The following is a 19,603-nucleotide window of genomic DNA, read 5'->3' as shown; positions in this document are numbered from 1 at the left end:
GTCAGTATAGAATCAAATTTTTCATGAAGACGATTCAGGACAGAGACCATCTTTAGAGAGCTATGGTCAGTCGGCGGGAAAGTCGATTTGAGCTTGCGACAAAAACTCCAGAGAATCTCTTTCATTCCATTACTTATTAGTCGCACACTAAAAGCTTGCGCAAAGTACTCAATCCAATGTCCGATTTATTGCAGGGTTTAACCAATAAATCCATTAGCTTTTGTAATAAACTCATACATTGTTTTGCCTAATCATCAGTTTTCCACCAGCAGAAAGAATGATGCATTGTAAGCACAAATAAATTTATGTTATAGCATCAATATTTAACGGCATACCTCTACGCACAGGTACAGTTATACAAAGTATGTAAATACATACATACAAGCGATGGTAAAATGTTTTATAGGTCAGCCTTTGTTTATTACATTTTATTCTCTATTTGGTAAATGGAATGCAACCGGAAAAAACATACAAACTATATAACAACAACTGTTGACATACTATGTAGGTAAATAATATTTTGTAAATTTACAAACTGACTCGTTGACTCGTTCATTTTAATTTTGCAATAACATTTACTACGATTCTATTTAAATACGAATTTCAATAGATTTGCTGAAGTAAGGCATCAGAAGAACATTTTTTTGCTGCTATGCAAATTTCAAATAGAAATTGTGTCTATTGATTTTCAAATAATCTTAGTAATAGTAATAGGACTTACCGTTGATTTTTGGGATTTTTTTTTTTGAAGATGTTGCTCATTTTCTTTTATATAAAAGAAATCGCAGAACATACTTACATAATTCGGTATGGAAGAAAATTCACAACTCCGTTTGCTGAGGCGTATGAGTAACCTGTTCACAAATACACACTGAAAAATTTCATATTTTCCACTAAATTGAACCGTTAGTTTGTTGATACGGTTTACTTATGTATATTTTACGAAAATAATGCATGCGCGATAAATTTCCAGTGAAATAAATGCATTTATAAAAAATTCAAGTGCCAGGTCCACTTTTTTTCAAAGTTTAGGTTTTGGTGCCAAGTCCACTTTTTTTATCAAATATAGTAACATGTAGTAAAAAAATATATTTTAAAATGCGAAGGTATTTTTTTAATGTCATCAAATCGGCACTATTCGTTCGATTTTCAAAACTGTAAACTCGCCTCCTGTAAACACTGTATAAGGTTTCGTTTTTGCGAAAAGATTTACCACTTGTTAAGAAATTAAATTCAAATTATTTATTTCATAGAATTGTTTGTTCTATTAGAAAAGCCTTCGAAGGGAAGCAATACTGCACCGGTGTATTTCTGGGCATTTCTCAAGCTTTTGACAAAGTCTGTCAGGATGGCCTTATATACAAACTAATATACGCATGCAATTCTGGCAAGCTTTCTGCTGGGGAGAAACTTCAGAGTCAGGCAGAATTCCTTTTAGAACGGAAAGTCACCCAATATATGCAGGTGTCCCTTAAGGCAGTGTTCTAGGACCCATATGGTACGTGATATGTCTTGCACGACGGTCGATTTCTTTGTTTTCACTTATGATTGTCACTGTGCCATGAGTTGGTTTAAATTTTTTTTAAAGTTGCTTACCACACTTACGATTGTTATAAATTTTGCTTAAATTTTTTTAATATGGTCAAATTTCGTGTTTTCAGCCTAAAAACAAAAGCACCAAACTCAAAAATGTTCGCGTTTTGAATAATCACCAAATTTGGTGCTAAGAGCACCAAGTTGGCAACAGTGAATGTAAACAAAAGTATTGTGTGACGTCAGCGAATGAGCGGATGCTGTCAAATCGGTCAAATCGACGAAGAGATTTCATTTTCTGCATCGTATCAAATTAGCCATGGTGCACTATAGGAATAACCCTACAAAGTGTATTTCTCAATAAAACAACATATTTCACACATTCATTGGAATTATATTCATTTTATTTAGTTTTCTTCTCTTGCGCATTTGTAATTTTATTTTCATTTAATATTAACTAGTTTTTTTTTTAATGTTAAATAATTTAAGCTACAATAATCGTTTCTGCTTTAATTCATCATAATAATCATAATTCATTTGCTGTTTTTTTATTTATTTGGACTTATTCACTTATGTAGTAAAATCTTCGTTTATTTGTTCTTTTTACGACACTGATGTAAAATTCTTGAAGAATTCCATTTAAAAAAGTACAAAAACGATGCTGAACACTTGTGATTGCAGATGACTTGTTGTTAAAAGGAAATGAAAACCAAAAAAATAAAAATGTTCTTTTACGCTTGTAAATGAGTGAAATCAAAAGCAGCGAAAAAGGAATTCAATATACAAACTAGGTTTGAGTATAAAAACAACAGCAAAAGCAAAAAAAAAAAAAACGAAAAAATGGACTAAAGCTATCACAGAATCCGAAAGCAGTGTAATATCGAGAGCAAAAAATCGAGTAAGTAAATATGTATGTAGTAGCCACTGTAATGCACTGTAGGTATGTATGTAAGTAACTACGAGAATAGTATGTATGTATGTATGTATATGAATGTGGGTATGTAAGGAGTTTTCGAAACAAATCAGGTACTTAAAAATTTAACATGAATAAATGCATAAGTATGTAAGTATGTATGTACGTAACTACAATAATCGTAAACATTTAACAATTAGCGTGAAACATATTTATATGTATTTAATGGAGACCTTTCCTTACTATAGCTATAGCTTTCATAGTTATACCTAAGGAACTAAGATGACTTACTTGTTGGTTGTGGCGGATTGGCAGAACGGTTAAAATGTAACTGCAGGTGTATGTTTTCAAGTTTTTATATATGTGTGTGTGTATGTGTATGTGTGTGTGTTTTGCGTTTAACTTAAACATACGCTCTAAATTTCACATATTCGCTAAATGTATATCCTAAACCAACTACTAAACATGTTTGCCACATAATATTCGTGACTGTTCTGCGAGCGAAATTCGATAGTGTTGCGAAAATTTTCACCGTACTCCAATCGCTGAGACCAGCTGGATTACGTGTTGCTGCGCGCACCAAATATGTGGTATTACGATCCAATCCATTGAGTACAAAGCGGCCACCTAGAGGGAGAGAGGAGAGAGTATGTATATGAAGAGAAAAAGTGTAAATACAATATGAAATTACACAGAGATCCTAAACAATTGCAGTTAGTTAGTACTCAATAAAGATTACTTTACATACGCATGTAAGTAATTATCCAAAACTTAACCCTTTCAATCCTATTTACCGAATGTTAATCGTATCGTTTCCAGATAATTACCACATATTCTAAGCGCGAGCTTACAAGAGACGAAAAAAGAAGCTTACAGGTGTATGGATCAGAAATTTCGGAGGTGTTAGGTCGTATAAAACCCAGTACCGAGTAGGTATGCTTTGGAAAGAATAAAATTAATGTGATTATTAAATGAAAACTTTGTCCCAAAAACTACCCCACTTCCGCTTTTGGTGTTAATCTTTATCTTGGTCTTAAGCATCGTCTTAGATTTAGCCTTAGTCTCAGTCTTAGTATTAGGCTTTGTCTAGGCCATTGAATTATTCTTGGTTTTTGTATTATTCTTAGTCCTAGCCTTAGCCTTGGTCTTAATCTTAGTTTCGGTATTGGTCTTAGCCTTAGTCATAGTCTTTAGTCTTAGTCTTGGTCTTGGTCTTACTTTCGGTATTGGTCTTAGTCTCGATCTTTGCCTTAGTCTTGGTCTTGGTATTAGTCTTGGTCATAGTTTTAACTCTTACTTTAGTCTTAGTCTTATCCTTAATCTTGGACCAAGTTCTGAAATTGAGTTCTTTGAATTATTTATTTTAACTAAATACTTACCTACTTATTCTAGAATTTTTACAAGTCTGTAAGTTTATACACGTATCACCCCTTTTCTTCTACTCCCTTTTCACCACTTACCTCGCTGAAAATGGTAGTCCTTATGCTTGGCATAACTCCAATTGCCAGCGCTGTGCTTAAAATCGCCTTCGCTCATATATTGCACCCGATAACCGAATGTACGCATATTCTCCTCAACATTGGCATATTTCTCCGATCTAATATCGAGGTCAAAGCCATCGGTGAATGCGCGTCGCAATTGAAAGCGCGATGGTCCGCTGGGCTTCTGTCCTTTTCGCAGCTTCACTATGCGCTCCAACATGCCCAACGGATTGGCAACTTTGCACTTATAATCGCCAAGTTGTGATTCATTTCGGACATGTATCTGTAGCGTTGAGCCGTAATCGGCATAGAAAATACGATAATTACGTCCGGTAATGGCACGACCCTCATGCACCCAGGTGAACGAAGGTGGTGGCTCACCCATTGCATCGCACGAAATATTCACCATACCACCGATGTACGCATATTGAACCAATGAAGTGTCATTATCGAACCAGTGGGGCTTATCTAATGGATGCAAAGTGAAAAATGTTGGAGGAGGGTGAGTGGGGGTATAGGATGTTGCACAGCAAAGGTAGCAGGGTGGAGAGGAGGTGAATTTGTCAAAGAGAAAGAACGTCGAAATTAAGTTAAGTGAATGCTAGTTTCGAGAGAATTGCAAATATGATTAGGTGAACTGTGTGCGGGTGGTATGCAAAAATTTGTATATGTATGTACATTAAAGTGGTCCAAAAATGTATGTAAAAAAATTATGTCGAATTTCTAATGCCGCCACCCCCTAAGATTGTTCTATACCGAAAAAAGTATAACCCTATTTTTTTATTTTGAAATAAGAAAAATTAATTTTATATGGGGAAAACAACTTTGCTTATCTTCAGGAGATTCCCGCTAATAATACCCAATTGTTTTTTTAACCAGTTTTTCAAGGTTACTTTATTTTATAGGTTTTCCAAACCCCCCAGAAAATGCAATGGGGGACCAACAAAACATCTTTAATATTGTTAAATAAACGATTGGACATTAATATTGGAAGTCTCCTGAAGAGAATCACAGTTTTCCAATCGAAAAATATTGTTTTTGAAAAATTGTATACCATTTCTACGAAAAGTTATTAAAATTCCGCCTTTTTTGGACCACTCTAATGTACGTATATGTATGTCTAACTACACATATGTACATAAGTGCAGGTGTACATATCTGTTTATTGCTTACGAATTTAATATAGTGGTAATGGTGATCGGTTAGAGTTTGTGCATCTAGTAAGTATTTTTAGTTTTTGATATTTGAACAATGCTTAAGTAATTTAGAAAATTTATCAAATGCATCTCTTTAGGTCACACGCACGCACGTAAAACAGGATTCAAAGTTGGTCGAACAGTGTCATACATACATATTTAGGCATGCATATATGTATGTAAGTATATGTATGCATTTGGTCTGAAATCCATTTAAGCATCAGCAGCAACTGCCAGTCAGTTTAATAAAATCCCTCTGCTCTAAATTTCCCTTCAGCTTATTCAACTTCTCAATCGCTTAAAGCGCATTCGCATACGCATGCACACATTCTAAGGACACCCTGCACGAAAACAATTCGGCTGGTGGCCGTATGTTAATGATCAGTTTTATCTTTACTAAAAGTCAGCATCTGTAGGCATTTTGATTTAAAACCGAAACCGCCAACAAACTTACGAAAACTCCCAATACAGGAGCAAAAAATGCCTATAGCAGCACCAAACATCCAAAGAAACTTAAAAATTATGAAAAAATTATTAAACTTTCTGTTAAGTATCGAAAACAACTCTAAAAATATACGGAAAATAACAATGGGTCCCAAAACACATAAAAATTGTGCATGGCTCCCACTCGCGACTGAAGTGAAACTTTTTCTTTCGATTGCCCTTATAGCTCACCACATTAAGTATCTATATGAGTATTTTTCTGCATAATAATGAACAACTTTCATAATATTAGTCTTAATCTTAATCTCAATCTTAATCTTAATGTGAAGCTTAATTTTAATCTTAGTCTAAATTTTAATCTTGATCTCAGTCTAAATCTTAACGTTAATCCTAATTTTAGTCTTAGTCTTAATTTTAACCTTTATCTTAATCCTTGTATTAATCTCAACCTTAATTTTAGTCTAAATCGAAATGTTAATCTTAATTTAATAGATTAAGAGAGGAACACTTTTAGGCACGCTGAATGAAATTATGCCGGCATCCTTGAATTGGGTTGATAACTGCGCAGTTACTAGAGGCTTAGGTGTAAACGGAGCTTGTTGTTTTCACAACAACATATAAATTGTCAACTTTTGGCCCCAACGTTCTCTGAATGGCTGAAGCATCAAGTCCTGATCCTTCACAACACCCTGGAAGCTGGGTGTCGAGGAAAAGATAGAGAATGCAAAGATCTGCCTTAATTAAAATCCGTAGGGCACTTTCTAACGGTATGCTAAATGTTGTGCCCGAGAAAACATGTAAATAGTGTACATATGTATAGTAGGCAAAGCGTGTTGGCTTCGTATATCCTATGAAGCTTCGAGTTCATTTCGGTTCAAACCGAGCCAGAGTAGATTTTTTCACCATCCATGGATCGAAGCTGACAAAGTTGAATGGAATGTGGAATCGTGTTCTGGAGGAACTCTTCATCAACCCCAAACCCAAATTCAGGTTACCCGTTCACTTCAGTTTCTGAACGTTTTCCAAGCAGGTCATTTGGACCTTTGACGGTAAACGAATGCCGTACCTTTCTCTACATTGCTTATTTGGGCTGATGTAGTTGTAGCGGCCAAGCCTCAGTAATATCACAGGTAGCTGCTGGGCCGATGAGCTAATAAGGCAGGATACTCTTGTCGCTGAGAAAGAGAATGGCTACACGTAGTTTATTTGCGGACACATGGGCTCTAAGTCCGATGCCACGCAATGAACGGCTGAGCGGCGCAGTACAAAAATGCCGCCAGCCGATCAGAAATGCCGCTAATTGCGTGGCCACTTCGATAGTATTTCAAATGTATGTTTTAATTTTAAGTCGCTCACCTCTCAGCCGCTCGCCGCTTTGCCGCTCATCGCGAGGCTTCGGTCTAAGACTGCTCAGTGAACGCTTGGCGAAAACCTCGAAATGCCAGATGGCTAGCGGCTTATTTCTACTGGTAAATCAAGTCTGCTATTAAAACTGAACAAACCATATCTCTATCTGAGTTTAGGGTATATCTGGAACTCTTTGGTTTTAATACTTTTCGAGATTTGTCAGGAAAGTTTTGGATTCTTTCTGAACTTTTCGCAATATTTTGTCCATCACTATTTAGTAATCCTTCGTTACATTTCGCAATTTCATTCGGGATGTTCTGGAATATTTTGGGAATTTTCTCGAAATTTTCGAAAACCTTTCTTTCGTAGGGAACTTTCAACTTAAAAGTTGAAAGCAATTGAAAAAAGAGAAAGTCTCTAATAACAGTTATGTTGAGATCGAGATTTTGTTATTTTACGACGATCTCAAACTGAAAATCTTTTGAAAACAGGTCCTTGTAAAAATCAAAATAATGTAATATTCTGCCCTTGTATAAAATATCCCAATCGAATTCCTACCGGGTTTCTCTTTCAGTACACATTGTATGCATGTATGAAAGTGTGTAACGTGAACTCTCTATACCTTCTAGCGGGGATTTAATGTAAAACTTCTGTTGCAAACAGTTTTGCTAAAAACTTTTGCTCCAAGCACCGAAATGCAATTCTGCCCACATTTTGTAACTTTTGCCTCCCCAGCGCCACACTCATACAAATAACGGGTGATTTTTTAAGAGCTTGATACCTTTTTTTTTAAAAAAAACGCATAAAATTTGCAAAATCTCATCGGTTCTTTATTTGAAACGTTAGATTGGTCCATGACATTTACTTTTTGAAGATAATTTCATTTAAATGTTGACNTTGGCGACAGTGCTTTGTATCCAGAAACGAAACGACTTCATTTTTGGTTCATTTTTGTATCCGAAAAACCTTCGCAAAAGATTTTGCCATTTGAAAGCAAAAATTCTATTTTATTTGTTCAAACTGAAAAGTTTAAAGCGTCTACACGTATTCGACACTGACTGACTGTGTAGACGAGGTGCTACGTTCGAATGCTGCGAGACGCAATAAAAAGATTCATTTTTCTTTTCCGAACTACGAAAAAGTATCTGTGAAGTGCAGAAGGAAACGTATTAAATGAAAAATTCAATCAGAATAACAGCCAAAAACGTATCCGGTTCACAATCATTTTCGGTACATATATAATCACTTTTCCGCCGCACACTTTAGTGGAAAAAAGGAATAGTCAAAGTATCCGAAAAGGGAATCGGTAAATGGGCAAAAATCCGCACTTCATCCACTTTTCTTTCCTTTTTCGAATTCATTTTCGGATTATGTGCTAGCTGGGATTACATGCGTACGTAGTATATACAAATACATATATAGAACCAGAGCAAAATATCGTTTCACCCAATCCAATCAATTTGTAAAGTGGTGAGTGAGTGGTGATCCAAGCCCAACTACTCACAACAACTACATACTCGTACATTGCGGTAGTGTATCTTCTTGATGATGATGCCGATAGCATTGGTAGAGTTGTTGTTGTTGTTGTAAGTGTAGTTGCTAGTTAGTGTGCACTGGAAATGCAAAATTCGCTTTGCTGCTAACTAAAGTGAAGTGGTACACCAGCCTTAACCACCTGCGCCATCTATGAGTACCAGTGTTACTCTTCGTCCCTATCCATTCTCCTTGGCACACTTTGACAATGTCAAAGTAAGTGTATGAGCATTCGCCTTTAAAGTTTCAGTTTCATTTCATTAGGCAAATGCGTTTGCGGCATTCCTGCCTGCTCGATTGCCCCTTTGCCCCCTTTGCCTGGTTACCTCTTTGCATAGCTGCCTGTGCGCTTGCCTTTGGTTCCACTGCTTATCCATTCATTCCTCCTACTTGCCTGCGTTCGTCTAAAGCTTGTTTATCGTTTAACTCCATACTTTCAAATAAAAAAAAATCCACTGGCACTGTTAAAACAAACAGCAATATTTTCAAATCCGTTTCATTTTGTTCTCTACTCTCACAAAGTTTACTAAGGAAGCTACAAATTTGCTAGCAATTAAAACTGTATTTGAGGATAAATCAATTGGGTGAACGCATTTGAAAGTGTTTGTTTTTTTTATGTTTGTCCTATATTTGTATGTGTGTCTATAGGTATGCGAATATGCAGCGCTTCAACGGGCATTAGGTTTTAATTTTATAAGGTTTCATTAGAGCTTTGCATATTGGGGAAAAAATGCAAAGAGGAAAATAAAGAGAAAAGTTTTTTTTTTAAGTACTCGTATTTTTGCCATAAAGGAAATAAAAAAATGCTTTTTCATTGCTCCTTTCCTTAAAATTCAGGTACATTTTATTTGACGTAACTGAAAAAGTTGTATTTGGTGAAATTGTTGGAGGTATACATATTTAAGTTGAGTATATGTTCACCGAAATTCATACGAACAACTGGTAAGCAGCATTAAGAGATCTGCTTCTGGAAGCCTGCGAGGATACCCTTTATTAACAGGAGCGCCTTACAGTTATTCTGCAGTAGATGACAGTGTAAAGTAAAATGTTTTGGCGGGATATTTTACGGTGAATTGTATCATAACTACAGTGAGCATCCATACTTTATTTCAAAGGACAGTCTATTTAGTCATTTATTTTAAAACTTGTACTTTGGAATTATTATTTTTTGATTTGATTACAGACATTAATACATTTCATTTATTACAGCCTAGTAGATACGAAGTGTGAAGTAAGAGCATAGAATAAAAACAATTTGGAAAGCTCATCCTTGTCGTTTACCTTGCGGAACATGAAGGTTGTGCAGATTAGTTCCCTTCCATGCCAATGCCGTTTCCAGCAATGTTTCTTTGCCCGGAAACCTAGACGTGGGGTTCGAAATTTCAGACTTTGGTATCGATACTGAGTACTCATTCTGGCATCGAGCTCATGGTATCGATACTCTAAAAGTATCGATACTACTCAGTATCGGACTCATTAAAATAAGTATTTGGGATACTAAAATTATTTTATTCTTCAATCTTATATCTAGTTATTTCCTGAAATTAAAACAATAGAAATTTAAAATATTTGATTTTTATTTCACTGCAAAACTTACTTTCACGTTAGAACTAATTTTAACGTTAAATGTACATACATACATACACACACACATATATATATATATATATACTTTCACGAACTTCAAATTTTATTAAAAAAATTTTGTAAATTTTTTGGGTTGCATTTTTGTATCCTATTCAATTTTAGTATAATAATGTGGAAGTTTGAATTTAAAGTCAACATTAGAAGGCTACACGTAAACTTGAATAGGTTACAAAACTGCATACCCAAAAAGTTTCTAAAAATTCTGCATTTTCGTGAACTTTGCGTAAAGTTTTATGGCCTTATTCATAAAAAATAAAAAAGGTATATAAACTGAAAAATGTATGAAAATGTCATTTTACTAAGCGCTTTAAACCTACTTTATTTTTTATGAATAAGGCCATTAAACTTTTACTTATTTGGTTTATGTTATGCAACAGACTACACGCAATTTCAGTTTATTTTAAGTGATTGCCAACATTGAATGCTAGTAATCCATATAAGCAAAGAAAATTGGGTTGCTAATGGAAGAAAAAATTTAAAAAGTGCGTTTTTAATAAGTATTCGATACTACGAGTACTTTGCAAAGTATCGAGTAAAATCACCAAATAAGGTATCGAGTATTAAAGTACTCATTTTTATACACTCAGTATCGATACTTACTCAATATCGATAGTATCGTTCGAACCCTACCTAGACCACATGCTTTACGCAACGCGTAGCGAAATGGATTAGAACCATTCGTCAAGGATTCGAACTCAAATACGGCATTTGAACACACTCTCTCTGCGGGTGCCCAGTCCTTGAAAGAAGGATGTCAAATACATTTGGCCAACTATTACTGCAGAATATTTCAGAGTGCAGCCGCATCTTTCTCTGCGTGGTATACTAAAGTTCATCAAAACCGCCAATCGGCTGAAATTTCCTTTGGTGACAATCTAACTCTAACCAACCTTTGACCGGCTCTAGCCTACCGGTGGTGGGAAGGCGACGCCCACGAGCACGGGAGAGCAGACGATATTTCGCCATGAAGCCACCCACTCCTTGGGAGTGCTTTGTCTTGCTGTCCCATTGTCCTACGGTATCGCTGTAGAGTGGAAACCATAGAAGCTTGGTAGCGGAGTAATTGGACGCGATCGAGAGATAATTAAAGAATTTCCTTAACGATTTCGAATTGCCACCTTCTTGAAGGTTAATGATTCTTGTCAGCGCCGATCTGCGCTTTGAAAATACTTCAGCAATACGAGTGTTTAAGTTTAAGGTTAACACTTCCGTATACCTTTCCAATGAATTTGGAACTATTTGTGAACAAGTTCACTAATCCATTTAGAAAAATTAGTCTGCAATGGACTAGCTTAAAGGTTTTTAGATTTCCGGAGTATTGTAGTTAGAAACAAACTTTGCTTTATTAAACAAATGGGAGCGGCTTACAGTAGCAAGTACTTAGACGATTCTCCAATTTACGGTAAGAAACCTAAGCTAGTAAACTACAAACTAAACTTCTAAGTTGGACTTAGTCATGCCGATGTCAATGGGTACAACGTTTAGAATTGCAAACGAAAATGTCAGGGTGATCCGTAGTACTGAGCTCTTTTTTCTACGGTTTCTGGTTTGACTATTCTTTTAAATACCTTAGGGTGGTCCTTAAACTCAAATAAACAATTTTTTTCAGTCTCACCCACTCAATCGGTAATACCACGGTCACAGATATCACATATAAATTTTGGTCCCGATAGGAGACATTTAAGGCGTGTCGCACAGGGGGGCAAAATTCAGATTGTTCTATGGAGACTCAAAAAATTAAAACAAATTTTTTTCATCTATTTAAAACCTAAAATCGATACTACCATAGTCGAAAATATCACATATAAATTTTGGTCCAAATTGGAGTCGGTTAAGACTTCTTCAAAGTGTAATCTGAACTTTGACCCCTGTGCGACACGCCTTAACCGTCTCCAAATGGAACCAAAATTTATATGTGACGACTATATTAGCATCGACGTACGGGCTGATGTAAAAATGTTCTTCCTACATTTAAGGACCACCCTAATATACATACATAAATGAATAAAAGTTTATTTTCACTTGAATTTTCACTCCTCACGAATACACTTCAATCAATGGTTATGCCTCCCGACAATGGAAGCGCATCTCTAGCGCGTAATGGGTGACTAGAAAATTAAAATATATACATATACACACATGCATTTCTATGCATCCACCTGTAAATCACGATTTTCAATTTCAACTATGCACTCGTACAACTAACAATAAGTTCAAAAGTAGTTCTGGTTTGTTGGCTGCAGACGAATGCTGCATGGGGATGCATAATTTTGTATTCATTCGCAGTGTTTTTTTTTTGTAACTATGGCAACCGCGTTTATTAAAGCAATAACTTTCTGAACCACAATTTTTGTAAAAGTTAAATGGGATGCAAGTTGCATTTAAATCTCACCAGCCACTATCATCATTCAAACAGCACAAATGTACATAAAAACATATTGTGTGTACATTAGGCTGGCTCGCGAAGAAAAAGTTTGTAATAATCGTGTTGGTTTGAAAGCAGAGACTTAACTACTATAAGAGAAAAGAATAAAAGTCAATCAATAATCATTATATTAAGATAAATATTTTTCGAGCCATCTAAAATTATTATTCAAGGACTTATATTATGAAAGTTCTTTCATAATAATTATCAGAGAGATAAATATTTTTAAGTCTTCTAAGACTTTTATTTTAAGACTTATATTATAAAAGTTTTTTCATAATAATTATCATTGAGATTGATATTTTTAAGTCTTCAAAGACTTTTATTTTAAGGCTTATTTTATAAAAGTCTTTTCATAATAATTCTGAGCGCGAAAAAACTTTTTAAGTCTTAAAAGACGGGACTTATGCAGGAGCATTTCAGGATTAGCTGGGGACCAGTTCGGGCTAGGTGGGGAACAGTTCGGGGCTAATTGGGGAGTAGTTTGGGGCAGTTGGGTCTTGGTTTGGGAACCGTTCGAGACTATATACAAAATTTTTTCGCACTCATGATTACTATCAAAAGACTTTTATAAAGACTTAAAAATATTTATCTCAATGATAATTATTATGAAAAGACTTCTATTATATAAGTCTTAAAATAACAGTTATCGCTGACTTAAAAAATTGTGTTATACATAGAAAGTATAATGGTGGAAATAATAAGAGAAAACTAAAGAAAAAGAAATATGTTACCGGTTGGACCTTGGTCTAGGCATCATGGGGTCATATGAATACCAGGATCATGATCAGCGACAACAAAAACGAATAGATCATTTGTGCCATGGTTAACTACCACTATTAGCCGTTGTGGTCCTGTGTCATCAGAATCAGACTGGCCATTGCTTGATGAACGTAATTGGTTAGGGCTCTCCAAACCGTAACAGTTACATGGACGCCAAGCCTTGAACCAACTTCCTAATTTCTATAGAAGCTGCAGAGTGGGGAATGTGGAAGAATTCTTAAGTAACTACATCTTTGCGAATACCACACACTGCTTAAGGTGCGTTTCATATTCATTATAAACCCTTTCTTTGTAAACTTGGCAACATTGGGACTTTCTCACTGGGCGTAAAACTGGCGGAAATGTGAGAGGAAACTAGCGAAGCCATTTGGTCTTCGCCCAAGCCGACAATCTGAAGAAGAATTCGTTATTTTTTAAATCATAATTAGTAGACTGCAGACATTTATGCAGAATACGAAGCCTAAAAATATGTACCACATAACTGTAAACAAAATATATAAAAATTTATCTATTTTGCTCACAGTTAAATAAATGGTGTTTACATATGTAATCTTAGGCTTCGTTTTCTCCATCCGCATTCTAATAATGCGGCTGTGTGGAATGCAATTGACCAAATCAGGCCGTCTAACCTAGCCGTGACCATTCTTTGGCCTTGGATTCTTCATAGCGGCGGCTCCGCGCGGTTGGGGCTTGCACACTTGTTTCAATGGGCCACTTGAGGCCAGTGTGAGACCCCAATGTCTAAATAAGGGCTTGAAGGAGGGGTTTGTTATGAATTTTATTTTTTTGTTTGTGAATCGATGCGATCTAATGTTAAGGCAATAACGTTGCGCGAGAGCCAACACTCGATCTCACATATATATCTACACACGTCTATATGAAGCCGACAAATTGTTGATAGGACGTGCAAACAGACAGACAGAAGCCAACAAATGAATCAACACAAACAAAAATTTGAAGTAATGGGTATGCTTATACTTTAGGGTGAGCCAAATAAACTATTCTAAAGAATTTATGGCCTTAGAAGGACCTATTTACGAAGAAGAAAATTCTCCCATTTGAAAAAATTTTTGTTCCATTTGAAAATGTATTTTTTTTTATATAAAAAATATTATAAATATTGAACCCCTTTGAGATAAAAATTTGCAATATCAGGGTAATTTTTTATAGAATCGAATGCCCTAAAAGAATATGTCTAGAAAAAGTATGTAGGTATGTAGTGTGTATTAAAAAAAAATATTTTTGTTTTTGCCGAACGTATGTAGATGTAAAAAGAGAACCCTAATTTTAGGGAAAGGGAACTTTTGTTTTCGAAATTGCTTTGCAAAAATATTTTCGACTCAAGGGTGTACGGCGAAATTTTCTTTGTTTGCTTGTAAGGTGGTACGGTCTAATGCGCATACCAATAAATATATGTTTGTGTATGCCCTGGTGTGTGAATAAATTGTGCAATGTGTGGGTATCATCGCTTTCGGTTTGGTAATGAAGTGCACTTTGGCGGCGTTGGAATATATAAAACTTATACATACATGTGAGCTTTTGTGGGTAAATGTGTTCGTACAAACATACAAACATACGCACATACATACATATTTATACATATGTGAGTTTGTGCTCAAACAACACTTTCGAATGGAGTCAACACTTTCACAGGAATCAGCAGTCATATATGTATGTACATTCAAACAGAAATGCATTCTCCCACATGCCCACATACATATGTAAGTACATACATACATATATCTAAACATTCATATATGCATACATACATATACATATACCCTGCAGTACAGGGTAGTGACTACAGAACTGATGAGTCGGTAGCTACCAAGTAAACGCCGTCGATTACCGATCGACTACTTGTCGTGTATTTCAGCGATTACTTTTACAAGGAAATGTCCTAGGCGGTAGTCACCATCGACTCTCTCTGCACTACCAGCGCGGTTTCTACAGTAGTTACTTGCTTGATTTCCGCCCCTTTCGTAGTCTTTCGCAATTCTGCTTCTGATTGGTTCGACTCTGCATTACCATGCGCACTACCACGCATTAATAGAGTAGCTACTTACCTGGGAGTCAGTGCAGTAGCGCTCCAAAAGTAGCGGCTGACTGCAGCTGTACTGGAGGGTATAAATTTAATGCAACCAAATACTTGCATATACTGATGTGCATAAATACACACATTTGTATGTATTGTAGTTAAATACATGCTTGCACTCCCTTATGGGTACTAAGGGGGCAACAAACAGATCCACAGCCAAACCAAAACTTTAGAGTGCGCCAAATAACTGTAAATTAAATGCATACGCAGCTACCTCGGCGCTAAAGTTGCCATTGCCCACATACACAAAAACACACGCACACTATCGCCTGCAGCGGAAGATGAGTTTAGGACCGCTTAACGTACGGATTTGACACTTGCACTGAATTGCAGAATTTCATTTTCACGCAGGCACATACACATACATATATACATTCACACATGAAAAAATCACACTTGCATACAACTCTACAAATATTAAATTGCCTGTGTACGTACGTGTTCGTAAATGCATGCATGAAAGTTTAAAAATACATATCTGTTTGTCTGCTTATAGGCGTATTGCCTTGCTTTAAATGTGTTTGTGCACACATACATACATACACGTATACTTATATGGGTGTGGGTGTGTATGTAAGCTTTGGGAGTCGATTGAATGCACTTACGTTGTATCCTCAACAGAATCGTAATTTGTTCGGAATCCGCAAAAGTTGGTGTGATTCGCATTGCACGGCACGTGTATTCACCAGCATCCGATTGCTGTACATTCTTGATGAAGAGTCCATCGGAGAGCTTTTTGTATTTTGTCGAGTTGACAGCTGTGTGGTGTGAGACAAATCAAAATGGCATGAAATTTTCAAATATATAAACAGAACTTTGTTATTTTTCGTAATATTACCCAGAGCGCTTTAGAATTTAAAAATAATGTACATACACATATCATATATAGTGAAACTTCTTTAGGGGCGGTTGGTTGATTGGGAGTAAATTCGGCAAATTCAACGGAAACTATGCAACGGAAATGGTGCAACGGAAGTGCTTCTTGTGTTTATGCAAATGGTGTTAATTTAACAAAAATCTGCTAATTAGAAAAAGACCAATACAAGAATGAAAGTAAAGGTGACTACGTACATAGATAAAGAAAAGGATAAAGGCAAAGGTAAATTTAAAACCAAAAACATAGATGCGTAAAGATAAAGCCAAAAATGAAGACCAAGGTAAACACTTTACTTATATAAATATATAGATGAAGATGAATATATAGATGAAGATGAAGATGAAGAAAATGATAAGCATAAAAGTAAAGACAAAGAGGAGGATGAGGATATCGATAAAAGTAAAGATGAAGATAGAGAAAGAAGGATTAAAATAAAGGTAAGAGGAAAAGATATAGAGAGAAACACAGAGACTCAATCTGGGAACTATTTTGGGATTTTAGAGATTTCGGGATTCGCGAACTTATCGATAAAATAAGCGATATTTTTATAGGTTTTGTTATCGGTAATTTTATCGATTATTTTACCGAAATTTTTATTATTTTTTCTATCGATGTTTTCGGAACTTATCGATATAATCGATATTTTTATCGTTTTTGTTTTCGGTATTTTTCTCGATTTTGTTATTGATATTTTTATCGTTTTTTTTTGATTTTCTTATGGATATTTTTATCGAGTTTCTAATAGATTTTGCTACCAATATTATTATAGATATTGCTGTCGAAATTTTTATCGAAATTTTCATCGATTTTGTTATCGATATTTTTATCGGTTTTGCTGTCGATATTTTATTGGATGTTACTACCGATTTTGTTATCGATAGAGATAGAGTATAAAGGTAAAATTGAAGATAAAGGAAAACAGATAAATGTAATTAGAACGAACAGTGGTAGTGGTCTACATAGATAGAAAAAAGGACAAAATATATAACCTTAAGCAAAAGCAGATGTAGGTATGTATGTACATATGTACATATATTGGTTATGAAACAAAACAGATATGTATGTACTGAAGTTTCACTTCTCCAGGCGCACTTACTTTTTTTTTAAGTTGATATATAGTAAATACCCTGAAGCCTCGGAAGCACAACAGTGGCACCAGCATTCAATGTTGACGCAACCATAGGTTTTAATTGGTATTTTGATTTAAAAAACCTTTAAAATATTCGCCCTATTATACATAAAAAGCGACTAAAAGTTTAAAAAAAATATATATATATAATGGGGCATTCCGGCCGAATCGGACACCATTCATAATATTTTTAGGTTACTGTACCAATTGAGAAAGGCATCTCCATATTTTCATATACAATTTTCTAATTTTATGTAAATATTAAATGTAGATTTCAATAAATAAGGTACTGAATAATTTCCTTAAAAATGATTATGCATTACGTAACTTTTAAACCTAATCCGATTATAATGTAGGGACGCTAAAGTGACAAAAAAAACGCCAAGACACGTAAACTTAATTTTCGGTCGCAGATTACGGATATGTACACTGTTTTTCTAGATCAGGTAATTTTCCAAAAATACTTGCATTGCGAATGAAGAAAATCTAACTTTAACATGGAAGTACGAGTATGTACGGGTAACCCCATGTACGATATGGCGAATGAGTAACATTTGCAGTGCAGTGCGAAAGCTACCATGAAGGGGGTAACATTATATACTATACCTTGTAAAAAAAAATGTGGTTGAATGCGCACTTGCAACAACTGCAAAATGAGACTTTCTTCTCTAACAAAAAAAGTTGAGGAACAAACGTAGTTTGTGAAAAGTTATTCTGCCGAAATCTAAAATCAAATCTGCATTTTCTAAACTTTAGTGCTAAAACTGACACGCCCATCTCTAGAGGTTTGTCAGCCTAAACAAAAAACTTTTCAAATTAACATTGTTACTGGTTGCGTATTCTCCCAAGAATCCGCAATGAAATATAAATTTTTGCGGAAACTGTGTTTTGATAACTTGTTGGTAATAGATATAGAAGTTATCGATATAGGAAATATATTTGCAACATAAATATTTTTATTAAATTGTTCATCGATATACAGTCAGCGCCAAAAATATGAATACCCTGACGTTTTGACGATTTTTTTATTTATATTTTCCATTCCAATTTTCTTATATTTTTTTATAAAAGCATACGTAGTTCATTCTACAGCAAAAACCAGCAGAATAAACAAATTCAATTTCATATAGAATTCGGGACAATTCAAGAAATACCAACAAATTTTCATCAAAATTTTCAACTTTTTAATTCGATTTCTTATTAAAATTTTTAGTATGCAGTTTTGTAGCCCAGTAAATTATTATAAAAAGGCGCAAGTTTCTAGTCTCTAAAAATTACCGTTTTATTTTTGATTATCTTTTTGTTAAGGGTGTTTCGCATTTTCTTCCATGTAACGCACGAACAAAATCTGTTTTTAAATGGAAGAAAATGCGCAACACCCTGGACAGACAAAAAATCAGCGGTAATTTTTACAGGCTTGAAACTTGCACCTTACGAAAACTTAATGGGCTGCAAAATTGCATACCTAAAATTTTTCTAAGAAATGGAATTGAAAAATAGAAAACTTCGATGACAGTTTTTTGGCATTTATTGAAAAAACCGTAGTTCTATATGAAATAGAAAAAATTGGTTCTGCTGGTTTTTGCTGTTGAACTGACTATATTTTTATAAAAAAAGCTTATAAGAATAAGAAAAAATTTTGTATGGAAAATACAATTAAAGAAACGTCAGAGTATTTATATATTTGTCGATGACTGTATTTATCGATATTATTTTAGAGTATTTATCGATATGTTAAAAAATTATTTATATAGGAAATATATCAAAAAATTGTTTGTGTTGGAAATTAAGATTTTTTTGTTGTAACTAAAATTTAAATTTAAATGTAAATTTAAAAGTATTACTCTGGCAGGTTCTGCATTTCACTTCTGGGTGTATTTCAACCTCATTCAATTTGAATTCAAAACAAGTTTGGATGAATTTCTCTCACAAGTGAATTGCAGAACCAGCCTGATTACCTCTTAAATAAATTTAAAACATTTAACACATAAAGATTTTTACGTCTAACAATATGTATGTTCAATAGGTTTCAAATTTGCGTTGCCTGCTCAACTAACTTTATACACCATCATTTTATTTATTCATTCATTTAGCTAGTTTTATGCTCTGTTTACTGTCATTTTATATCCCCCCAATTAGCTACTACACCCATTTTACTTATCATTAACTTTCGTGAACAATACTTAAATTTATTTTA

At 34.8% G+C, this 19,603-nt stretch overlaps 1 protein-coding gene across 1 annotated transcript in view; it reads right to left on the bottom strand.

Moving 5' to 3' along the window:
• Positions 1 to 2,068: 2,068 nt before the first annotated feature.
• The window catches only part of LOC108359078 (neural cell adhesion molecule 1), a 39,955-nt gene continuing 22,420 nt past the window's right edge, over positions 2,069 to 19,603 (bottom strand). The window contains exons 6-8 of the mRNA XM_017610737.1: positions 16,006 to 16,158; positions 3,907 to 4,395; positions 2,069 to 3,073 (exon numbers count right to left, since the gene is read on the bottom strand). Of these exons, the coding sequence (XP_017466226.1) occupies positions 2,850 to 3,073; positions 3,907 to 4,395; positions 16,006 to 16,158 (866 nt within the window). The 3' untranslated portion in view covers positions 2,069 to 2,849. The remainder of the gene's footprint in view (positions 3,074 to 3,906; positions 4,396 to 16,005; positions 16,159 to 19,603) is intronic.

The sequence above is a fragment of the Rhagoletis zephyria genome, unplaced genomic scaffold, assembly GCF_001687245.7.
Source record: "Rhagoletis zephyria isolate East Lansing unplaced genomic scaffold, Rhagoletis_zephyria_1.1 Rzeph_scaffold_00337, whole genome shotgun sequence".
In the NCBI taxonomy this organism is placed as follows: domain Eukaryota; kingdom Metazoa; phylum Arthropoda; class Insecta; order Diptera; family Tephritidae; genus Rhagoletis; species Rhagoletis zephyria.
Note: the sequence above shows the minus strand (reverse complement) of the source record. Positions and strands in the feature narration are given on the sequence as shown.